Source organism: Artemia sp. Qi Xiang Cuo, chromosome 8 (genome assembly GCF_049724085.1).
Source record: "Artemia sp. Qi Xiang Cuo chromosome 8, ASM4972408v1, whole genome shotgun sequence".
NCBI classification, from domain to species: domain Eukaryota; kingdom Metazoa; phylum Arthropoda; class Branchiopoda; order Anostraca; family Artemiidae; genus Artemia; species Artemia sp. Qi Xiang Cuo.
The window spans coordinates 4,096,069-4,119,866 of record NC_142801.1 but is presented as its reverse complement, the minus strand read 5'-3'; the positions used below and the strand labels follow the sequence as shown (position 1 = coordinate 4,119,866).

Genomic DNA, 23,798 nt, shown 5'->3' with positions numbered 1-23,798 from the left:
AGGCAAAGATTTAGTAGCTAAATTGGTGCTATAATCTAGTGAGTTAGATTGGACCCACTATAATGAGATATGTTTTCATGTGGCAATTGTTAATTATATATATTCTCTTTATAATAACCTTAGACCCTATATTTTTCAGGTCTTAAAAGAATATCTAAAATTCAAAATTTCCCGCTCTTTTCAAAATAGATAGCGCTTTAAAAGTTTCGGATGTCACTCAAAAATGAATAAATTCAAGCAAATTTTTAACAATCAGAAGTTGAACTTAATCGGAATGGTTCATGTACCAGCACTGCCAGGTAAAATTAATGATTTTATTTAATTTTTTGAATTACTGATTTGTATTGTATTTATAGCAAGTCCTTTTGCGCGCCGGAATGATTTGATGTTGAAAAAAGATGGCGCTATTTTACTGTAGCAACAAATCTAATCTGCAAATTTTTAATTCGCTTTCTGATTCGTGACAGATAAGTGTTATGCCCATGCCACATCATAGTCACATCTATCGATAAAGAAAGCCAAATATTATGGATCACAAGGCAATTTTCTTGATTTTAGCGTCACACTTGTATTTCAAAAGCAAAACTGAAAATTGCAAGAAATTAGTTTAAAGAGTTTGCTCCAACAGTAATTTGTGTCCAACTGTTCTCTACTAATACTAGGTTTTCTTAACTTCTGTCAGATTCCTCTCCCAGATAGTAAAACCGCTGTTCTAAGTTTCCATCTTTTCTAGTTTCAAAAAGTATGTCTTAAGCGTTGACTCTGATTGGTCAGTCAAGAAATTTATGCTTAAAAGTTGAATAATGTTCAACTAGAGAAATTACGAACGGCGAACTTAATTGGCGCTGTATTCGTGCATAATTTTGATTTTATCGACAAGTGTGACTATAATGTGGCACAGACATTAGATATTTGGATGATTTTTTTTTGTATTTAGAAACCGTTTTGTATTCAGCAAGAATGCATTATTCTAAAAATTAAGCAGGCTGAGTCTTTTGATTTCCCTCAATCCATTTTGGCCCTGAAAGTATTGATAAAAGTTTATATACAATTTTGAAACAAAAGAAATAGGAATATCAAGAACTAAATTTTATTGAAGCTCGTTTTGAATTTATCGTGTTCAAATTGTATACCATCTATGATCCTAGTAATTTTTAACTCCTATAATTCAATTCCTTATTTGGTTCCATTTAATTAAATTGATAGTTTGTATAATACTTAATATACTATTTAATATATGCTTGTAATTTTTATTTAATTTATAATTTTATTTAAAATTACACTGTATAGCCTACATATTTTTATTTAACTCAGTTCAAGGTTATTTTCCCATTTTTCAATAGAAAGACATAATGAAAAAAAAACACAGAATTGGTTGTGAATAAAGTAATTTTCAGAGAAAATTCAAATATTCTAGCATAAAAATATATGTTTGTCAATTATGATGTTGCCTACTATTAAGATAAAAGAAGAAGTGTTTATATGGTTTTTTAATTATGCCAGCAGAAATGGGTTTCCTTTTAGGGGAGGGGAGGACACTTGGGAACAGAAAGATCGATAATTGTAGGAACTAAAATTAGATTGGAAATTGAAAATTTTAGTGTCTATTCTAGAGGCAAAAGAGATTTTGGAGGCAAGCACGGATCCAGAGTCTTAATTTGGGGGGGGGGGGGTAGTGCCAAAAGGAGAAAGTGAATATTCCTATAAAAAATTTGGTTAAAAGAATTAAACTAAGGCCAGGTTTGCTATCGACGTAACGTAACTCAATGGGAGATCAACTCGCTCACTTTTCCGATTGTGCAAGGCATAGAGAAACTTTGTCGAGGACGTGATTGCCACTAAACGTCGATATCCATTGGCCAATCAGAGGTGTCCCCAGTCAAAGGGAAGTTTAGGCACTCATTGCCTGTTGCCTTTGATGAGTTGTAATATTTGCGATTGCTTTTTGATACCATCATATTGTTGTAAGCTTGCAATATAAGATGACATCACACCAAAGTTATCTTGTCCAGAGGATAAGCTTCTGGACACCAACGTGAAAGGCTCCTATAGAAATAGGACAACAAAAAAAACATAGAAAAATCCTCTCTCAAAATACAATGTTCGCGAACGCACCCATTGTTTAAATGACATGTTTGAGGATGAGGGGGTTACTTCTAATGTTGTTACCGGTACTTTTGGCTAAGGTACTCAGAAGCAAAGAAAAAGGGCAAGGAATATGAAAAGGGTTACTCAGCTGGCTGGGAAAGAACAAGCTTTGCTGATGCTGCAAAACCCATCCCAATCAAGGTGAAAAGCAGACGCGGCAAAAGATTGGCAGAAGATAAACAGTGTGTTTTGATGCAGTGGACCAGAAACTCTTGAGCCAGTTTGATTTTTTGTCAAAAATTCTTCTCTATCAGACTAGAAGAGAACTTATCAAATTGATGGGTAAAGGATACAACCTTTACCCAAACAGATGGGTAAAGGGGGTCGTAAATGGTCCTAATATTCCCGGCCCTAGCGGCAGGAAATACATCTCCCAAAGAATATTACTGCTCAGTGGACCTCATTGAGGCATGCCAGAAATGATAGTTGGCCTTATGGTGCCCTGCAACGGGTTCCACACGTGAGAAAATATAAGTATAAGCAGGTCTCATGTCAAGGGAGATGCGAAATATGCTCACTTAACTAGTGACATAGACTTGGCGGAAGAAATTTAGGAGCGAAATTTGCGATTCCCGATTGGTTTGAGGCGACACATGATTCTAAAATCTCTTTGCAGTAGAATGCAAAGCCAATCGACATAAAGAAAGATATAACCTTGACCCTTATAATAGATGACAAGACGGTATCTTCATGACAACTCTAATCTATTTCAGTGCCACCAAATGAGGCAGACATGAGATTGCTGGGAGATGAATTGGCATCATTGTCAGGGTACTTCATATAATGTTGTGGGACTGCTAGCAGTGAGGCAAATATTTGTAGCGTTGGTGAAGGAGTCTTTATTTTTGTCAGGTTCAGTGATGGAAATAAAATTGTTCCATTTGGACGTATGTATTGTGCACACTTCATCTGCGTCTCTGTCTCCGGGGAAAGTAAGTGATGCCAACCTCTGCGTGATTAAACATGCAACATCGCTGATATCGTTCGATTTTCTGGCCCTGGGTTTGCATCCCCCTTGACTCGCCCAGAGATCGCAGAGACGTTTCAGTCTTGTGTTTATACCATATACCTCCTTCAGATAATTTTTTTGTATTGATGTTTAATGTTTTTTTTATTTCAGAAAACGGTCGATTTTTCATTCCTGATTTCTTGTATATAGTACTCAATAGTATAATATAGGAAGGATTCTTAAAAAATTCGTTGGGGGGATCGCCCCCCATGTATCCGTGGTTGACTGGAGGGCAACTAGCCCCACTTCCTTCTGTTCCTTTTTTACTCCTATGCCCCCCTTAATCCTCGTGATGCTGGATCAGAATTTTGATATAGCTATTTTGTTCAGAAACGTTGAAAGGGCTAATAATTTTGCCTCCGTGGTCACCATGATCCCCACAGTCCCAGGGGTAGAAATCGTAAACTATGAAATTATGTATTGTTCACAGATAGGTCTATTAGAGGTAACACAATAGAATTGACTTAGTAAAGAGCCATGCGCCTCCCATTTTTTATTTTACTTTTCTCAGTTACTTTGTAAGGGAGGCGTAGTACCAGAAACTTTGGAGGGGGCTCATGTGATCGGAAATTAAAAGCTCTATTTTTTTTAAAGGGCCAAAACTGATTGGATGGGAACCTGCCGCCCCTGTGCCATTTATGGCTCTGAGTTATTCTGTAACCCCCTATGGTATTTGGATCATAAATTTTAGGCAGCAATGGAGGGACGGATTTAAAATTTGCCTCGAATTCACCTAACAAGTTTTGTCACTATAAACTTTTGTGGGACTAGAATAAATTTATGGTCAAGTAGTAATGTAAATAAAACTATACTTTTTGTACTCAGGTAATCAAGATAGAGTATCCGTTGTATATCAGGAACGGCGAGGGATAGAGTTGAAACTTGCAGGTGATGTGGGGGAGAAATAAGTGGTCCTAAAAGTTTGGCCTTAGGGAGGGAGTATAAAATATTATGTTTCCAGCTTGAATAAATATATTTGCTCTAAAAGCTACCGTGGGGATTATATTTTATTCACGTTTAATTCGACTTATTTTGACTTACGGCTCTTGCCGGGGTTTGCCGCAGAGAGTGATGAGACCAGGTGCCTCGAAGTTGACCTCTCGCTTGCCAGACTCGAGGTTTCTTCCGCTGGCATGTGGGATTAGGCAATAAGTTCGTTGAATTTGTCTTTCCACCATGTAGAGGGGCGTCCTCTAGGTAATTTCTATCCGTACAGGGTGGGATAGAGGTCAAACACAACCCATGCTGGGATGTCCTGTGGCATACGAAGGAGGTGGCTGTACTAGCGAAGAGTGCGCTGGGTGAACTGCGTCTTAGGCGGGTATTTTATCTCCTTTAGTTTAAAATTGTAAAAATATGTATGGAGGATGTCATTTGAGGAGGAACAAGGTGGGAGTGACCCTTGATTTAGCGACCTTGATTTAACCTTATGATTATGAATGATCTAATAAACCGCTGTGGTATACGCGCATATAGTCCAGACTGCTCTCTTTTAAACTGCTGACGTTGAAAATAAAAAAAAAAAAAAAAATTACTTGCTGATTAGATTTTTTTATTTGTAAATTTATTAGTCGCAATAAATTTTTTGTTTTCCAAAAACAGAAAATAAAGTTAGAATTAAAATTCTGTGAATCAGTTTTTTATTTCAGCAATATTTGTTGATTTACACAGGATGGTTGGCCCCCAGCCCCCCATTGCAACTCCTGGCTGAAGGGCCAAGAAACGGAGATTCCTTTACCTTATTTTGAGTAATTTGAAGATATGAAATTTTTATACAATTGATATGAACTTACACAGGAAACAGGAAGAATAATGAGAATCTAGGGGTGACTGAGGGGTTTGGCTGAGCCCCCATGCACCACTCTCTGCTCATATCCCTGGGCTAGAGTACAGTCCAGAAATACTGCCATAGGTGCAAACAGGTTTGAGTTGTAGGGTGCTCAGAAGGTTTATTTCACAGGTATGATTTTAGGCCGTTATTTTTCTAGACATATCACTTACGATCCTTGCCCCTATCATCTGTCTTGTATGCAGGTACGAATACAGTTTAAATGTATATATTTTTAATGAATTGAAAAATGTTCAAATAAAAGTTGATGAATTGCTGGTGCGTAATCACCGAATTACTTTTAATCCGCAAATCCATAATTCTTACTAGTGGAACGGTTACTTGGAATTTTAAAAGTTTAGATTACCGCTTAGTAATACACGTGTCTTAAGTTGTAGAGTTTATTGGCTCATAAATGTATGATTATTGTCCATATCTTGTAAATTAGCTTGATAATGAAGCCAGGTGAAACCATAACCAGTTGTGATCCACAATCGGAGAATGACCGATCAGACCAAGAATTGTTTTTTTATAGCTAACAAGGTCTGTAAAGCTGTTTGATTTTAAGGTAATTTACCACTTTTTGAAGAGAGAGAGGGGGGAAGGGGCTAGACCGTGCATCTCACTTTGCTACGGCTTTCGTCGTTGCCTTGTGTTTTGTCAAGTAACCTTTAACTTTTGAGAACGACTCACATATTTTTTTTTCTTTAGCTGAGCTTGGAAGATATACAACTAAGCACCAAAGTCTGATTTTCCACATATGAGGTTTGACAATAAAATTTGCCGACTTGTTTTTTTGCGAAGGTAATTGTAACATTAAGGGAGTGATAGTAGTGACAATAGTGATGCTTTCTTTGTTTATATTTCACGCAGCGGTGCAAATATTTTCAGTTATTTTAACCACATCATCTTGAGTTTAGCTCTGTTTCTGTATATAACGATAAAAAGGGATAGTGATTTTGAAGAACGGCGAGTTGCGATAAAGTTCCTTGTGTAAGTGGAGAAATGAACTTTGAAATTCTTGAAGTGGTGAAAACAAGTGACAATGAAGAGTCGACGAGTACAATCCTGAGAATAAGAAGCAGAGTATGGAATGGGAAAAATCAAATGAGCCACGGAAACAAAAGCCAGGATGTCACAATCGAATACCAAGGCCACGCTGATGGTTTTTTTTTCAAATCGTGTAGAAATTGCGCTCTAAAGGTGGGTTCCTAGAGGCCAGACATTTAATTCCGCTTACTACGTGAAAATAATGAAACCTTTGCATGAAAGAATTCACAGAAAGAATCCCAGTTTGTGGTAATATCAGCCGTGGTTACTTACCGTGACAATGCACCCTGTCTTTCAGCCATCATTGTAACGCCCTTTTAGACAAAATGGCCTCAACGATCCTTGAATACCTCCCCCTACTCATCGTTAGAATCAATGTCTGATGAATTGCCAGGGATAACAGAGAACCAACTTTGCAGGTGCTTCTAAGGTTGGAAAAGGTGAATGGAGAAGCACATTACTGTTTATACCCAAACACAACTTAAAAAATCAAATCAGAAATCCAATAAAGTTAGACCTACACAACATTAAATAGAAAAAAACCCAACATACAAGACTTTCTTACTGAAGGAGGGGCAGGGTTCTGTCCCTCCTCGTTAAATCCCTCTTTATGATAAAGTTTTATAGTACTTAATTGAACTTTAAGCAGGACCAGACGTTTCCGCCTCATTTTGTATCTGCACAGAGCCTCATCTGGTATCTGAATGATGGTCTCCCACAACGGTCGGTCTTGAGCCAATTTCTGTAGAGTATTTTGATTTTTTTTTTTGCAGTAAACGTTTTTTTGCAGTAAACTAAAAACGTAAAGGTTTTTTGATTGTAGTTGTACCTAAGTTTTATTTTATTCACATGGGATAAATTCACAATAATTCTACTGAGGCATGATATCAGCTCACCTTTCTTATTCAGTAAATAGTTTCTGCATATCTGGAACTTGATAAAAATCCAAACAACTCCCACGAAAAAAGGGCTCATAGTCCCAGAAATAAAAATTACATATCAATTATAGGGCTAAAATTTGATGTTAAGAAGAACGAAAACCTATTGTCAAAATAAATACTTTTAATATAATTTTCTTAATAATTAATGTTAAAAAACAAATAACAAGTAGAACAGTATGGGGTTTCTTTTTAATAAGACAGTGGAATTCCCAACTTTAAATGAATATTTTGACCCTATGTCCAAGGGCCATCCTCAGCATAAAAAATGAAAATTTAAAATACAAACTTACATTAAAATACGAGTTTTAAGAATAAACTTTTTTAAACAGCCCCAGCATCATAACTTAACGAAGTTCAACCCTGACGGATAGATAAAGTGTGGTTAAAGTCTTAATTTCTAATAGTTATAATATATTAACTCCTTTGATTCTGCTTTAAGTAGCGATATTTTTGATAACTCCAGCCACACAATACTTTTTTAAAAATCCTCTCTCATTAGTAATAGATTAGGCATAAAACAGATTATTCGCGAATAAATTGAAATTAGATTCAAAGTAAATCACAACATTTCTTCAAATAGGGATTTGGGGAGTACTCACTAAGTGCTTTTTACCTAAATTTAATTAAAAACGGTCTAACAAAATATATTAGAAATCAACAGACAATACAAGTGATCCTGCTACAAAAAGATCTTTAAGGTTAGCTGCTAAAAAGGCCAGATTGGCGTTGAAAGCGTGTATTTCATTATTTTTATGTCGTCTGAAGAACCGCATCGACTGACCTACGGCGTGTTTTGGGTGCCCGACTGACTGACCGTATTCAATCACTAAGCTGTACGAAAGGTGTGGTTCAATCCTGCTTTCTAGGGCTAAATAGGGGGAGAAAGGTTGAGATGGCTAGGGCACGTTCTCTGGATGAAGGATTACAGCTTGCCAAAGATTGTCTTTTTTCGGCTAACCGTCTAGGGCTAAACAAAAAACAGGTCATCAGTTGGGGCGAGAGGATCTCGCAAGGAAAGACTTAAGGGAAATGGGAACTACCTGGGAGGCTGTAAATAGAAAGGCTTTGAATAGAGTGGGATGGCGAGAAGCGTGCGTAGCTTTTTCGGCCTCAGGCTGCCTGGTGCTGCGGCGAGTTATTAGTAGTAGTAGTAGATATATAAACTTTTTATAGTTTCTACTTCAACAAAGTAGAAACTTAGGATACTTGGTTTAGGATACTTGAAATTGGTTTTATTAATATTTTAGGTTAGGACAAATTTGAACCTTTTCTTAAATAAACCTGGCTTCGACAGGAACCAAAATATACTTCGACTGTCGACATTCAACCCATACGATGATAAAATGGTCTTAATGTTGTCGGATGTATGTTTGCTCCACTTTTAATTCAAAGTTGAAACCTGTCCAGCAGAAGAGGGTTTAAAAGAGCCAAAGTCTGCTGTTTAACTATTAAAATAAATACATAAAAGCAAAAGGCCTGGCCACCACAGACTCACTCCAAAGCATCGCTTGTGAAGACCAGCACACAGAACAAGTCGTCCGTTTGATATACCTAGGAAGCATAATTGAAAACACCGGATGGGGATGCCGCCAATAGAGATACCTTGACCAGGCACTATGTATGGACAATCCCCGGCATCCGAACGTACCGGTTCATTGCCAACCATCGGGTTCACCTTGTAGAAGTACCATGTGAAAAAATTACGGAACAGATCTGCGAAACCTGAACACCTCAATCCAGCCTCAGTGGGAGAAGATACTGACAGCAGTGGAAGAATTGGGAGAAGAAAATTGGTGGTTTCTTCTAGAAGCCTTGGGTGCCTCGTGAAGCACAGGCGAATCTAAGGTCTAAAGTCTGTTGTTTAGTCTTATTCCTCAACGAATTATCAAAATAACATAATGTGTCTTATAGGTTCTCCGCGCCACACTTTGGCAATTGAAGAAATTTGTGACAAAGCGTGTACTGAAGCAAAGGAATTGTGCTCCGCTGGGATGGTAATTGCCTTTTATAAGTAATATGTTGTTGACGGGTTGTCTTCTGCAAGCGTGCTCTGTAAATTATTTCTAGGGTATGCAAAATTAAATGATGCTTGAAAATATCTTGGCTGAGCTGTGGAAATATATAATGTTTATAATCTCGTCAATTCAAAATGTATGGTACTTCTATCGATGCTGTTTTAAAAGCTTTCCCTGAGTTTGCTGGAAGTTCTATATTACAATTAAATAAAAAAAAAACTTTCCGAAAAATAATTTTTTCAAAGAAAATTAAAGGCAATTTTAAAGTTAAGCTCAGGAGATATGAATACATGTTAAAATTCAAACTCAAAACGACCAGAAATTATTATTAAAGAATAAATGAAACCCAAAACGAACAGAAATCAAATAAACAATCATAGCAAAAAACATACAACAAGTAATCAAACAGTTCGTGGTAACGAACTGTAAGTAAGGAGCGACCCGGCACCATGGTAACCGAAACTGTAGAAAACGGAATTTTGATACCAATAGATACATCAAAAGAATATAGATACATCAAAAGAATCGGATTTTAATTTTGATTTAAAATATATAAGTCTTATCAAGTTAAATATAACCCATTAAAAGTTACGCGCCTGAGAAAATTTGGCTGATTTTCGAAAAAAGGGTGAAAGACCCCCTAAAAGTTATAGAACCTTAATGAAATTCACACCATCATATTCAGCGTATCAGAGAATCCTACTGAAAAGGTTTCAAGCTCCTATCTACAAAAATGTGGAATTTTGCATTTTTTGCCAGAAGAAAGATCACGGGTGCGTGTTTATTTGTTTGTTTGTTTTTTGTTTCTTTTCCCCTAGGGGTAATAGTATTGACCCAGTAGTTCTAGAATATCGTAAAAGGGCTCATTGGAACGGAAATTAAAAATTCTATTTCCCTTTTTAAGTGACCAAAAAAAATGGAGGGCAACTAGGCCCCCTCCCACGCTCATTTTTTTCTCAAAGTCACCCAATTAAAATTTTGAGACATCCATTTTGTTCAGCATAGTAGAAAATCTAATAAATATGTCTTTTACGATGACTTAATACCCCAAAGTTCCCAGGGGACGGACTGCAAGTTATGAACTTTGCCCATTGCTTACATATTGTATTGGTTATTGGGAAGTATACAGACATTTTCAGCAAGAATTTTTTTTCTGGTGGGGGGGGGGGCTGGCGGAGGGCGTTGCTCGGTATAATCTTTCCGGGGAGGATCTTTCTTTGAAGCAAGGGACATTTCTATGACGGGGGTGCCGGATTTCCAAGCATTATTTAAAAAACGATCAGAAATTAAATTAAAAAAACAAGTTTTTTCAACTGAAAGTAAAGAGCAACATTAGAACTTAAAATGAACAGAAATTATTACGTATATGAGGGGGTTCACCCCCAAGTCAATACCTCGCTAAAGAGGTATTGCTACAGCTTTTTTTAGTGCTTTCAAAAGAGCTATCTATTCTAATTAAACGGCCTTTGTGATTCAGGGGTTTGTGAATTAATTTTTTTTTTTTTAACTTTTAACGTAAAGAGCGTGGTATTGACTAAGGGGAGAACCCCTTCATATATGTAATAACATATACGTATTAAAAAAAAAAACAATAAAAAAAACAAGCGATACGGCTAAAAAGTAATCGAAACTTTTAAAAGCAGAACTTTGATGTAAATAAATGCATCGAAAGAATGGGCTTGTAGTGCTGACACTAAATATAGAAATATTATTAAGTTTATTATTAATCATCAAAGGGTACGAGCTTGAGAAAATTTACCTGATTTTTTAAAGAGGGGGGAAACATCCCCTACAAGTAAAAGAATTTTAATAAAAATCACACCGTCAGATTCAGCGTATCAGAAAACCCTATAACATAGGTTTCAAGCTCATATCTGCAAAAATCTGCAACTTTGTATTTTTTGCCAGAAGAAAAATATACGAATATAGAAGTTCGTTACGTAAGTTAATTCGTAAATTACGTCAGAACCAAATTTAGAGACAGTCATTTAGCAAAAGAAAAGTAAAATTTTTATGCAAATTTTTTTTACTCATTCAATGACGGTGAGCCAAAATAAAAGCTGTATTAACTAAAAAACGATCAGAAATTAAATAATAAAACAAGTTTTTTAAACTGAAAGTAAGGAGCGACATTAAAACTTAAAACGAACAGAAATTATTCCGTATATGAAAGGGGCTGTCCCATCCTCAACACCTCGCTCTTTACGCTAAAGTTTGACTCTGTCTCACAACTTTATTTTTTAAAACAGTAAAAAACTTTAGCGTAAAGAGAGAGGCGTTGAGGAGGGGACAGCCCCTTTCATATACGAAATAATTTCTGTTCGTTTTAAGTTTTAATGTCGCTCCTTACTTTAAGTTTAAAAAACTTGTTTTTTTTATTTAATAATATAAATTAATAAATAGATCTTAAAGCTATTAATGCTTAGATTAAACATGAAAATCAAGCTTAAAACGAAAAAAAAAATAGTTTGCTATTAAAATATAAATGAAACTTAAAATGAACAGAAATTAAATAAACAATCAATGAGAACATACATACAATATATATTAATGTAAATGAATAAATAAATTTTAAAACGAGTGAAACTTAAATTTAATATGCAAATCAAGTTTGGGTATCGCCTCACTGCAGAAGCCTAAAACCTACTGCGTCATTGGCGCCTTACTGAAAACTATATGAGTCTTGAACAGTCTTGGAAAGTATAAACAAAATCAAATTGAATATTAATATGTAATGATATTAATTGTTGAAAGATCCATCAGTTCAAGATTTTTTTCCATTGTAATTCTTATTTTCATTTTCAATGCTGTAAGAACTGGAAAAGAATAAATTTGTAATATAAGAGTAATTCGTTTTCAGTGAAGCGCCAATGACGCAGAAGGCCTTATGTTTTTTCAGTTAAAGAAGGGGGCAGTTTCAAAATTTTGTTTGTAGTGAAACTATATTTGTCTTGACCAATCTTGGAAAGAACTAATAAATCAAACTGAATATTTGATGTATAATGATATTAATTGCTGAGCGCTCACCAGTTGAGACATTTAAATGTAATTTTAATAGTTATTTTCAATATCAAGTATAGAACCAAACATTTGTTATATAATTCGTTTTCAGCAAAGTGCCAAAGGCGCAGTAGGTTTTAGGCTTCTGCAGTGAAGCGATACCCAAACTCTTGTTTATAGTTATTTTTATTCGATTCAAACTTGATTTGCATATTCAATTTAAGTTTCACTCGTTTTAAGATTTATTTATTCATTTACATTAATATATATTGTATGTTTGTTGGCATTGATTGTTTATTTAATTTCTGTTCGTTTTAAGTTTCATTTATGCTTTAATAGCTAGCAAACTTTTTTTTTCGTTTTGAGCTTGATTTTCATATTCAATCTAAGCATTACTCGCTTTAAAATCTATTTATTGATTTATATTATTACTTGTTGTATGTTTTTGCTCTGATTGTTTATTTAATTTCTGTTCGTTTTGGGTTTCATTTATTCTTTAATAGTAATTTCTGGTCGTTTTGAGTTTGAATTTTAACAGGTATTCATATCTCCTGAGCTTAACTTTCAAATGGCCTTTACTTTTCTTTGAAAAACTTATTTTTCTGAAAGTTTTTTTTAAATTAATTGTAATATAGAACTTTTTTAATTAATTTTTTTTCGTTTTTGATTGCAAAAAGTTTCAAGTTTTTATTGCATGGGGGGGGGGGGTTGCTTACTGTACGATTAATATTGAATTTAAAAAACGGACCTAGAAATTTCAATTTAAATCGAATTAGGTTTTTTTCAAAGTCTATACAAATACCTCTTTGATAAAAACCTTATATATGAACAATAGACAGCTTGCATAACTTGTGGACAGTGATTAGCAACAATGAATGGATTGAAAAATTAGCTCCAATAAGGGTGTTTTGACCATTTCACTTGCTGACACAAAGGGATTACGACTGTTTGGAATTGACCTTAATGGAATTTTGTGTGCCAAAGCAATTTTACATCTATCACAGAGTATGTATTTTAACCTTATAATTGGATAATTATAATAGATTTACTATGTGTTCTTCCCATACAAAACTTTTCCTTATTAAAGTGAATGGGGGGGGCGGGGCGGAGTTGGCAGAAGGAAGAAAACTTTAGCGTAGACAGTAGAAGTGGGGGAGGGTGAGGTTGGAGAATTGTCCAATACGGGGCGGAACCTCACTTATCTCCTCTGCTCTCGATTTACGATATTAGACAGACTCATTGGGCTGTAGAATGTTGCACCGTTTGAGTTGTGGAGGACATTAAAATACTCAAAAATACTTTATATTTTCAGTTATTGCAGGATTGATTTAATAGATTGTGGAATGGTGAGCCCCCTGGCCCATCATTTGGGTGAGCCTCAACTCACAATGTGCAATTTTGATTAATTGTTCCGTCTTATGTGCATATATTATTCTATATATGTTATTTTGAGTTATACTTTTATCGCATTGCGTTCATTTTTAAGGCTTGAGATAAAAACTGAAACCTTAGCGGAGACAGTGGTGGGGGGAAGTCTCCCCCCTCACATGCATAATTGAGCAGCCACAGAGAAAGTAAAACAAATGAAATTAATCTGTCTTTTGAAAATGTGCAGTCACAGAGAAAGTAAAACAAATGAAATTAATCTGTTTTTTGAAAATGTCTTTTTTCAAAAGACACTAACAAAATCGTCTAAAGGAACCTGAAGTGCTATCTCTGACATTTCCGTTGATTCTTTATTCCCGTTACTTTCAGATGTAAAATTTAGAATATTATTGAATGGGTTTATTCGTCCCCTCTCAAAATACTCAATATTTGGAAAACCCGTACATGCCGAAGTCCTCCCTCCTCAAAGAACATATTCTGCTCCTTCTTACAGTTCCTCCGCGTAAAAGTTTACCTCGCAAAGAATTTCTGGCCGTAAACTACACTCCCCAAACATACTATCCTAATATCATTTTGGATACTAATCAACATGGAAGCTGAAATTTCTATTCAACTTTTTAGGTCAGAAGCAATGCTATAGCGTTACCTAAGTAAAGAGCCATAAGGGTTCAATGACTTAATACTTATTAATTTTTTCTGGGACACTTTATGAGAAAGTGATGGTCGTAAAAACTTTGTAACTGGGTTCATTGAATTAAAAATTAAAAGTTATAGTGCCCTTGCACCAAGCGTGGATCCAGAATTTTTTAGGGGGGGGGCAAAATTGGTTGATCCGATAAACTTGCGTTAGGAGCAAGTTTAATTAACGCAATCTTGCGTTAATTAAGTAAATTACATTACTTTAGGCTCCGTTAGGGGGGCTCCCCCCTCACCCCTACCCTGGATCAGCCACTGCCTTACACTCTCTGTTTCTTTCCTTCTTAGGGAGGAGAGCAGATGCCAAATAGGTGTGTGTTTATACGAAAACGGTCTCACTTTCATTGTCCCTACGGGTATAACAAGCATTAGTACACCGGAAAGAGTGGGGAAAATGGCGTGGGGAGGTATTTACCTGTCGATCTATTTTAACTCGTAAGTGCTGGACGAGAACTTCCGATGTCAAATCAAATGAGCCCTCTCTGAAGTTTATACAAGAATTCCTTCCTGCCCCCGGGCCAAGGGGGGTTTTGTTGACGCCAGAGTTTTGTTACTTAACCTTTCAACTATTTTTAACAAAATTTTTATCTGATGCATTTAGGGCGTGGAGGAGGGGGGTATAGTTGCCCTCCAATCTCTTTTGACTCTTAAAAAGTGAACAAGAACTTTCAATTTCCAATCAAATGAGCCCTCTCTAAAGCTTATACGAGTATCCCTTCCATAAAAAATAATATGAAGGATTCGGAGAATCTTTAAATTACAACCCTTGCCCTGAGGGTTGTGGGGGAGTTGTCATCCTCAAAGACCTAATTTCCAGACCTTAAAACTACGTCTAATAAAAAGGCTGTCTCAAAATTTTGATTGGATGTGTTTGGGAAAAGGTGGGCGTGAGAGGGGGGTTAGTTGCCCTCTAATCACTTTCGACTATTAAAAAGAGCACTAGCCCTTTGAATTTCCAATCGAATGAGCCTTTTTTGAAGTTTTTACGACACCGACTTCTATAAAAACCTTATATGCCCCCAGGGTATTAGTTACAACCCTTTCCCTGAGGGTTGTGGGGGAGTGTCCTCCTCAAAAACATATTTTCTATCTGAAAATCAACTAAGTTGAACAAAATGGCTATCTCAAAATTTTGATTGGATGTGGTGGGGGAAAGGATGGGGGGGGGGGGGGGGCTAGTTCTCCTCCAATCGCTTTCGACTATTAAAAAGGGCACTATCCCTTTGAATTTCCAATCGAATGAGCCTTTTTTGAAGTTTCTATGACAACACCCTCTACAAAAACCTTTTTTGCCCACAGGGCATAACTTAAAACCTTTGCCCCAAGGGTTGTGGGGGAGTGACCTCCTCAAAAACATATTTGTGTTTTGGGGAATTTTGGGCGTGAGAGGGGAGCCATTTTCCCGCCAATCGTTTCCGACTATTAAAAAGGGCACTGGCCCTTTGAATTTCCAATCGAACGAGCCCGATTTCAACCTTCTAAAACGACTCCTTCTATAAAAACGTTATATGCCCCCATAGCATAACTTACAACCCTTGCCCTGAGGGTTGTGGGGGATTGTCCTCCTCAAAAACATATTTACTATCTGGAAATCAACTACGCTGAAAAAAATGGCTATCTCAAAATTTCGATTGGATTTGTTTGGGGGAATGATGGGCGTGGGGGGGAGGGCGCGTTTCCCTCCAATCACTATCAACTATTAAAAAGGGCACTATCCCTTTGAATTTCCAATCGAAAGAGCCTTTTTTGAAGTTTCTACGGCAACGCCTTCTATAAAAAGCCTTATATGCCCCCAGGGCATTACTTAAAACTCTTGCCCTGAGGGTTTTGGGGGAGTGTTTTCCTCCAACACACATTTTCAATCTGGAAATCAACTATGCTGAGCAAAATGGATATCTCAAAATGTTGATTGGATGTGTTTAGGAGATGGAGGGGGGTAGGGGGGGGGGCTAGTTGCCCTCCATTCACTTTTGACTATTAAAAAGAGCACTAGCCCTCTGAATTTATAATCGAATGAGCCTTTTTTGAAGTTTCTACGACAACGCCTTCTATAATAACCTTATATACCCCCAGGGCATAACTTAAAACCCTTGCCCTGAGGGTTGTTGGGGATTTTCCTCATCGAAAACATATTTTCTATTTGAAAATCAACTACGCTGAACGAAATGGCTATCTCAAAATTTTGATTGGATGTGTTTGGGGGAATGATGGGCATGGGGAGGGGCTTGTTGCCCTTCAATCACTTTCGACTATAAAAAAGGGCACTATCCCTTTGAATTTCCAGTCGTATGAGCCTTTTTTGAAGTTTTACGACAATGTCTTCTATAAAAACCTTATATGCCCCCAGGGCATAACTTAAAACCCTTGCCCTGAAGGTTGTTGGGGAGTGTCCTCCTCAAAAAGATATTTTCTATCTGGAAATCATCTACGCTGAACAAAATGGCTATCTCAAAATTGGATTGGATGTGTTTGGGGAAATGATGGACGTGGAGGGGGGGGGGGCTAGTTGCACTCCAATTACATTCGACTATTAAAAAGGGCACTAGCCCTTTAATTTCCAATTGAATGAACCTGTTTTGAAGTTTCTACGACAACGCCTTCTATAAAAACATTATATGCCCCCAGGGCATAACTTAAAACCCTTGCCCTAAGGGTTGTGGGGGAGTTTCCTCCTCAAAAATATATTTTCTATCTGGAAATCAACTACGCTGAACAAAATGGCTATCTGAAAATTTTGATTTGATGTATTTGGGGAAATGAGGGGCGCGGGGTGTGGCTAGTTGCACTCCAATAACTTTCAACTATTAAAGAGGGCACGAGCCCTTTAATTTTCAATTGTATGAACCTGTTTTGAAGTTTCTAAGTCAAAGCCTTCTATAAAAACTTTAGATGCCCCAGGGTATAACTTAAAACCCTTGCCCTGAGGGTTGTGGGGGAGTATCCTCCTCAAAAATATATTTTCTATCTGAAAATCAACTACGCTGAACAAAATGGCTATCTCTAAAACTTTGATTGGATGTGTTTTGGGGAATGATGGGCGGGGGGGGGGGGGGCCTAGTTGCCCTCCAATCATTTTTGACTATTATAAAGGGCACTAGAACTCTCGATTTCCAATCGAATGAGCCCCCGTTGAAGTTTTTACGACGAACCCTTCCATATGAAGTGCCTATGGAAAAAAATAATAATAATAAAACATTGGAGCCGTATGGCCTTTACTATAGGCAACGCTACAGCGTTGCCTCTGATTTAGCTTTTTACTAAACTAAAAATTTGCTCACCAACTATAAAAGAGTCATAAAAAAGTCTGTTTTGTATAATTGTAAGTTTTTCCTTGTTTTGTGACTTTCTTCATTGTACTAGGCATTTAAAAATTAGAGTACGATTTGGTCAACTTATTTTATTTTGTCTTGAGCCAAAAGCCCACCAAGTGCAGTACAACACCACAAAATATCTCCGGGATTTTCACCGGCACTATTTAAAAACAGTCAACTCAAATAAAAAAAAACAACAATAAGTTTTTTCAACTGAAAGTAAAGAGCAACATTAAAACTCAAAACGAAAAGAACTTATTCCGTGTATAAAGAGGTTCCCCCCTTCCTCAATACCCTGTTCTTTACGCTAAAGTTTGACTGTTTGTTTCGACTTTTTAAGAATGACTTTTGAAACACAAGGATCGTTTAATTAGAATAGGAAGCTGTTTTAAAAGTGCTTAGAGTTTTAGTGTGAAGAGCAAAGTATTAAGGAGGTGAAAACCTCCTTCACATACTCCCATTCAATTGCTATTCGTTTTGAGTTTTGATGTTGCTCCTAGCTTTCAGTTGAAAAAACTTGTTTTTTATTTAATCATTCGAAAGAACGAACTCTAGCCCATGGAAAACGAAATTTCAAAATCGTTAAAAAAAGAAATTGTCAAATGAGGAAGAACCACCAGTTGAAGCTGATTCAGGAATGATAACTATTATTTTGATTACATTTAATGATAAAAGTTTGTTGTAAAAAAAACTGGAGTAATTTTGAAAAAATAGCCTCTAACCCACAAGTTGATGTCGGATCGAAATGAAAACTGCACGATTGAAATCACCGTAGTTGAAAACCTTATCTAGGAGAAATAAAGTCCCTCATCTTGAGCAATAAGGAAAATTACTTTTTCTCATGGGATTCAGCGATGTTTCTACTTTTTTAAATTTCTTTTTTTTCTGTGGCTGATTGTGGAACACTAAAAAATTATAGAGAGACTTTTAGGTGCTCATTTGAAAACAAAGTTACTATGCATAGTGTTTTTTTCTTCATATATAAGATGATGTAACACCATACCCTTCGAATACATCTCTCGGGCACAATGTCAAATTTGAGTGCCTGATTGGCTGTCGTTCGTTCTTTAATGTTCCGAATAAGAATTGGCAAAATGCTTTTCCCTGTTTTCTTGCGTTTCACTGTTCTTTTTTCTTTTTTTTTATCATACACTGGGGCAACTTAGGATAAATAACGAACCCTAGCCCATAGTCGCGAAAAAAAGCGTAAAAAAAATTAAATATAAGGGATGATTGGTCAGTGTAATTGATTGGTCATCTAACGATCCGTTGCCATCATTAGTGAGGAAATAAAAATGGCAAAAATACAACTTAACACACACGAACATACATTCATATTAGAAAAAATATAACTATTTTTATATACCCGATGGAAACAGTAATCCCCTATATCTTTAAAATCAAGTTTTTTAGTGCATAATGTGTTCACGTACACCCTTTAAATTAGAAATGTGAAATGTTTGTGAAATAATCTTAGAAGTATGAGATTTTCCACAAGATATAAATCCAAGACAAGTCCTAAAAGTTAGTCGTCAGGATTTGTGTGTTCAAAAGTTATAGGTAAAATTGAGGTTCCGTTCAATTGGTGGCTACTTCTGTAATGTTGGCTATATTTTTCTATATTTTTAATCATTTGATCTAGATATTTTCTATAGATTTTCAATAAATTCGTTATTCAAAGACGGTTTTCAGTAGTGAGGTGTCAAAAACACAGAAACTGTTCAGGTTTTCTTTTTTGGTTTTCAGGTTTTCAGTCAGCTTTTTCAGGTTATCCATTGTATCTAAGATAAGATATTTATTTAAAAAAATGACTATCACAAGCCCTGAATGGCCGAATTTGCATTTCGGAGTCATAAAAAAAAATCATAAAAATAGCACAATAACTAAGAAACTGGCTAAACAATACCAAAAACAATAATATCAGAAAGGCAAAGCAATTCATTAGTAAAAAAAGCGTCAAATGTAAGGAAGTTAAAAAGGTAAAAACTAAAACCAAACCAAAAAAAAAAAGATTGAGATAAAAATAGCGCTAAAAAGATTTACAAGAGAACATATAAACAAGGGGGAGGGAACGAAAGAACCAAACGGACACAGACTTGGGTATCACCAGTACCAAAAAAAAAAGAGAAAACTATTGGTTTATTTGATCAGTAATGAAGGGGACAGAGTTTTTTTTTTATACCTGGAGGTTAAGCAACGGATGGGGGACAAGATAGGGATGGGTTCAGAAACAGTACGTGGCAGGCCGTGTCTGGATGGGGATGTCTTTTGGGGAAAAATTTTTCCGTGCGGCTTGGGGTATATCTGTTTTGGCTTGGGGTATAATTCCTCCTATTCTTCTCTAAAATGCGCATGCTTACTATTTATGAAACTGTGCCAATTTTCGGTAGAATATAATATAGAATTACCGACTTTTACCAAGTTTCGAGCGTTAGGAAGCACGATTTTTTTTTTAAAACATGGATCATATTATATCTGATTATATACATGGAATTGACGCTTCAAGATTCAGTGTTCAATTTATTATGGAATACCTATTTCCTAAATGCATTCTTAAAAAGACTATACGAATGTCAAAAAAGCGTTTAAATTGTTACTGTAACAAAAAAAAAGAAAAACAAAAGAAAAAAAATGCTACTGTAAATCCTGAACATTCCGATGGAATAATTGTTGAAAATATGTCCAATATTCGGTATTTCTTGTTAAATAGCGAAATTTGAAAATACCACAAGGAAACCCAAACGTCATCTAATAAAGTTAGAAAAATCAGGTTTGCCATAAATTTTGAACGTGAAGACTGATTGATTGTCGAAATATTTCACATTCTATCTGATTATGTGCAAACAATCTATATTCTAAAGTTCAGCACTGACACCAATATTCAACTGATAAACCTAAAAAACAGACTTGTCATAAATTTCGAATTATAGGATAGAATAACTTTTGACAAAATAACTACATTCCATCTTATTATGCACGCAAAATCGACCTTCTAGAATTCAACATCGACCTCAAATTTCAACCAATATATTTTAAAAATCCAGAACTCAGCATAAATTTTGAATTTGAGGACAGAATATTTATTTAATTGTACTATATTCTGTCTGATTAATGTACCAACGATCGAAATTCCCAAATGCAGCATCGACACCAAAAATTCAACCAATAAGTAAAAATAAACATGGACTGCAATATTTAATATTACTACTACTCCTATTGCAACTACTTGTACGGCTAAGAACATTGAGATGAGAATTTCAAAATTATATGAACAAACAGGTTATCAAAAAGACATATCAACAATGTCATAGCAATGGCTAATTGTATTAAGTTGATAATTCCAGAACTTGATGAGAGGGATGTTCAACTGACCAAAAGGCATTACGTTAATACTACTGCTGCTACTAGGACTACCGCTATTACAATTAATACTACTACTAGTAATACCAATACTAGTACTGTGATTACTATTACAACTATGCCCAATGATATGAAGGTGAAATTTTCAAGGAATTTTAAGGGGAGGGGGAAGATGAACTGAATCATAACACGCCATCTGTATGCAGGTTGTCGAAAGGGCGCAGCAGCAATATCTTAGGAACAGTTTGGTGTGTGAAGTTGAAACTAACAGGGAGTTACCATGAATTCTAAATTTTAAGACACAGTGGTGGTTGAAATATTTCACCTCCCATCTGATTTAGCTCATACGATCGACATTGTAAAATTTGACATCAACATCAAATATTAAACCAATAAATAAAAAAAAAAAAATCAGACTTACGTTAAGTTTTGAATTTCAGGACGGAATAATTGTTGAAAATATGCATGATATTCCCTACGTTAGAGGCGCTGACGTCGGTCCTCATACTATTGCTTGCATGACAAAAATATGCACAGAAGTGAGGAAAGTTGTACCCTCAGGTTTCCCATGTGGATTGCAAGTAAGTATATTTTATAAGTAATTTATATCTTTACAGTAAATATACTTATAATAACTAAAGTTAAATATGGTAAATATGGATTAATTCTAGTAACTTTAGGAAATACTTAACTGCAGTAAGGCTAACATAATTATAAATCTATGTTAATTAACAGTAATAATAATAGCTCGTTAAGTAATTTATGCTAAAATACTTACAGACATGGCTAATTGTAGTAAATACAAATCTGCTACAAGTAATAATATTTGCAAGTAGGTTATCTGATGCATAGTTTTATGGTAAGAATTCTCTTCTCATCTGTTAAATATTAGTCTGTTGAAATTAGTTTATAAATTAATTAATATGTTGATGTTGATGATTTATCGCTTCAGGCTAATCATCATGATTCTTATTCAATATTGTCCTTGCAGTGTGAAAAATTAATATTAACAGCTATGATTTTGTGTTATATTTAGTGGAATTTAGATTATTTCCTAATAATAGAAAAAAAGTCGAACTCAGTTTTTTTTACTTTTTTTTATATTTTGAAAAAAGGTAAATTAAGCTTTTGAATTTTGTTAATAAAGCGTGCATGAGTTGTAAGTAGATTCATGTTGGGACCAAGTTTTGGTTATGGAATTCTTCTACTTTTGTCTTTTAGGTGTAAAAAATCATTTTCAATCATCAGTATTTTTCCTGCTATAAGCTATTCAATTCGTTGTAGAGACATGAAATACGGAAAGGCAGACACTTTTATAATCCCCTGTAAACTATGGTCTGTTACTATTACTGCTAATGCTTCTATTACTGCTAACAACTCACTGATGCACCAAGCCACCTGACGCCAATAAAGGCTATGCACGATTCTCCTCCACCCTATCTATTCAAAGCTTCAATCTTCACCCCCTCCCATGAAGTTCCCATTTCCTTCAAGTCTTTCCGTGCTTTCACTTCCTATTCCATCTGGGAACGACTTGCTCTTTCCTCGTCCCCCTGATGGATGGCCAAAAAACACAATATTTAGCAATCTACATCCTTCATTCGTAAAAAGTATCCTAGCAATCTCAAAACCTTTCTTTCATTATTGCCCTAGAAGTTTGATACCTATAGAAACCAAGCTAATGTCTTTCTGATCACCTCTCTTATAAAAGGGTTTTATTAAAGTTATTCAAAAATCACTAAGTACTTCCTTTTTTTCAAAAATATTAATTTTTAGAAATTTATCTTTGACTTTGCAGCCGCCATATTTCAAATAACTGATTTACCACACTATCAGCAGCTGAGCCATTATTAGTTTTTAATTATTTTAGTACTACCTCGGACTGCTTACAAAACAAACAATTCTTCACTTCCAATCTATAATTTGTTTTTCGCTCTTTTGTATTTAATTGTGTACAACTTTATCACGCTTCAAATTATTTATTAAAATGTTCTTTCCATCTCTCTTTAATACTTTCCTTGTCATTAATTGTGGCCCCATTCCCATCTTTATCTGGGACTTGTCCAGATTGACTACTTTCTCTCAATTTCTTAACATGCCAGAAATACATACCTAAATATTCAAGGCTTTGAAAAAAGTGTTATAATATTCCAAATGTTACATTTGTGCATATTTTTGGTAATCATTTGTGGGGTGATCAAATTTTCTAAACCACTGTAGATACGTAAGAACGTTGCAACATCTAGTACCCTGAGGTCATAAGACTGTCAAAGACTCCTCCTTGAACCTCCCAAATTGAAAGCTTTTATTATGACCTGGCCTTTTAATGTAACTTGGGCGCTGGACCAAGGGCGCCATTGTTACTCGAGCGCACCGTTAGCTGGGGATGTCGATATCGCTTTCGTCACAGCAATTTGTTTTAGTGTGAATCTGCCTGGTACATATGAATGAATTTTTTCAAAGTAAACCCGTTTCATCAATAGGGAAAAAACCGGAATGTACGCATATGTCCCTTTTCCTTTTGACGATAAAACCATGCAAGTTCTGTATCAAGTATAACTCACGAAAATATTTTTAATTTTGTCAACTTTTGAAATTTTGGGCATCCCTGCTTTCAATAAAAAAAAAATCAAGGTACTATCACTTAAATATAATAACTCCCTATGCCCCCCTACTGGATACCATCTTGATGGATACCGTCTTTGCTTTAAATAAAAAAAAATAATTAACTTATTGGCACCCCTGCTTTAAAAAAAAAATCGAGGTATTATCATTTAAATATGATAGCTCAATACCCCCCTCCCCCCTTCTGGATACCACCTTGATAGGATGCCGTCTCTGCTTTAAATAAAAAAAAAATGAACTTTTTGGGATCTCTGCTTTCAATAAATAAAATTTCGCGCTATTATCATTTAAATATAATACCTCCCTACCCCCCCCCCCCCCCTCTGGATACTACCTTGATAGGATACCGTCTCAGCTTTCATTAGAAAAATAATTTACTGAATAATTAACAAGGTAACGCAAAATAACGTTAAACAGCTTAGTGTTTTT

The 23,798-nt window shown here is 35.6% G+C and overlaps 1 protein-coding gene across 1 annotated transcript in view; it reads left to right on the top strand.

Moving 5' to 3' along the window:
* Positions 1 to 202: 202 nt before the first annotated feature.
* The window catches only part of LOC148949081 (uncharacterized protein F13E9.13, mitochondrial), a 37,110-nt gene continuing 13,514 nt past the window's right edge, over positions 203 to 23,798 (top strand). The window contains exons 1-3 of the mRNA XM_089093725.1: positions 203 to 299; positions 8,888 to 8,970; positions 21,185 to 21,325. Of these exons, the coding sequence (XP_088949851.1) occupies positions 224 to 299; positions 8,888 to 8,970; positions 21,185 to 21,325 (300 nt within the window). The 5' untranslated portion in view covers positions 203 to 223. The remainder of the gene's footprint in view (positions 300 to 8,887; positions 8,971 to 21,184; positions 21,326 to 23,798) is intronic.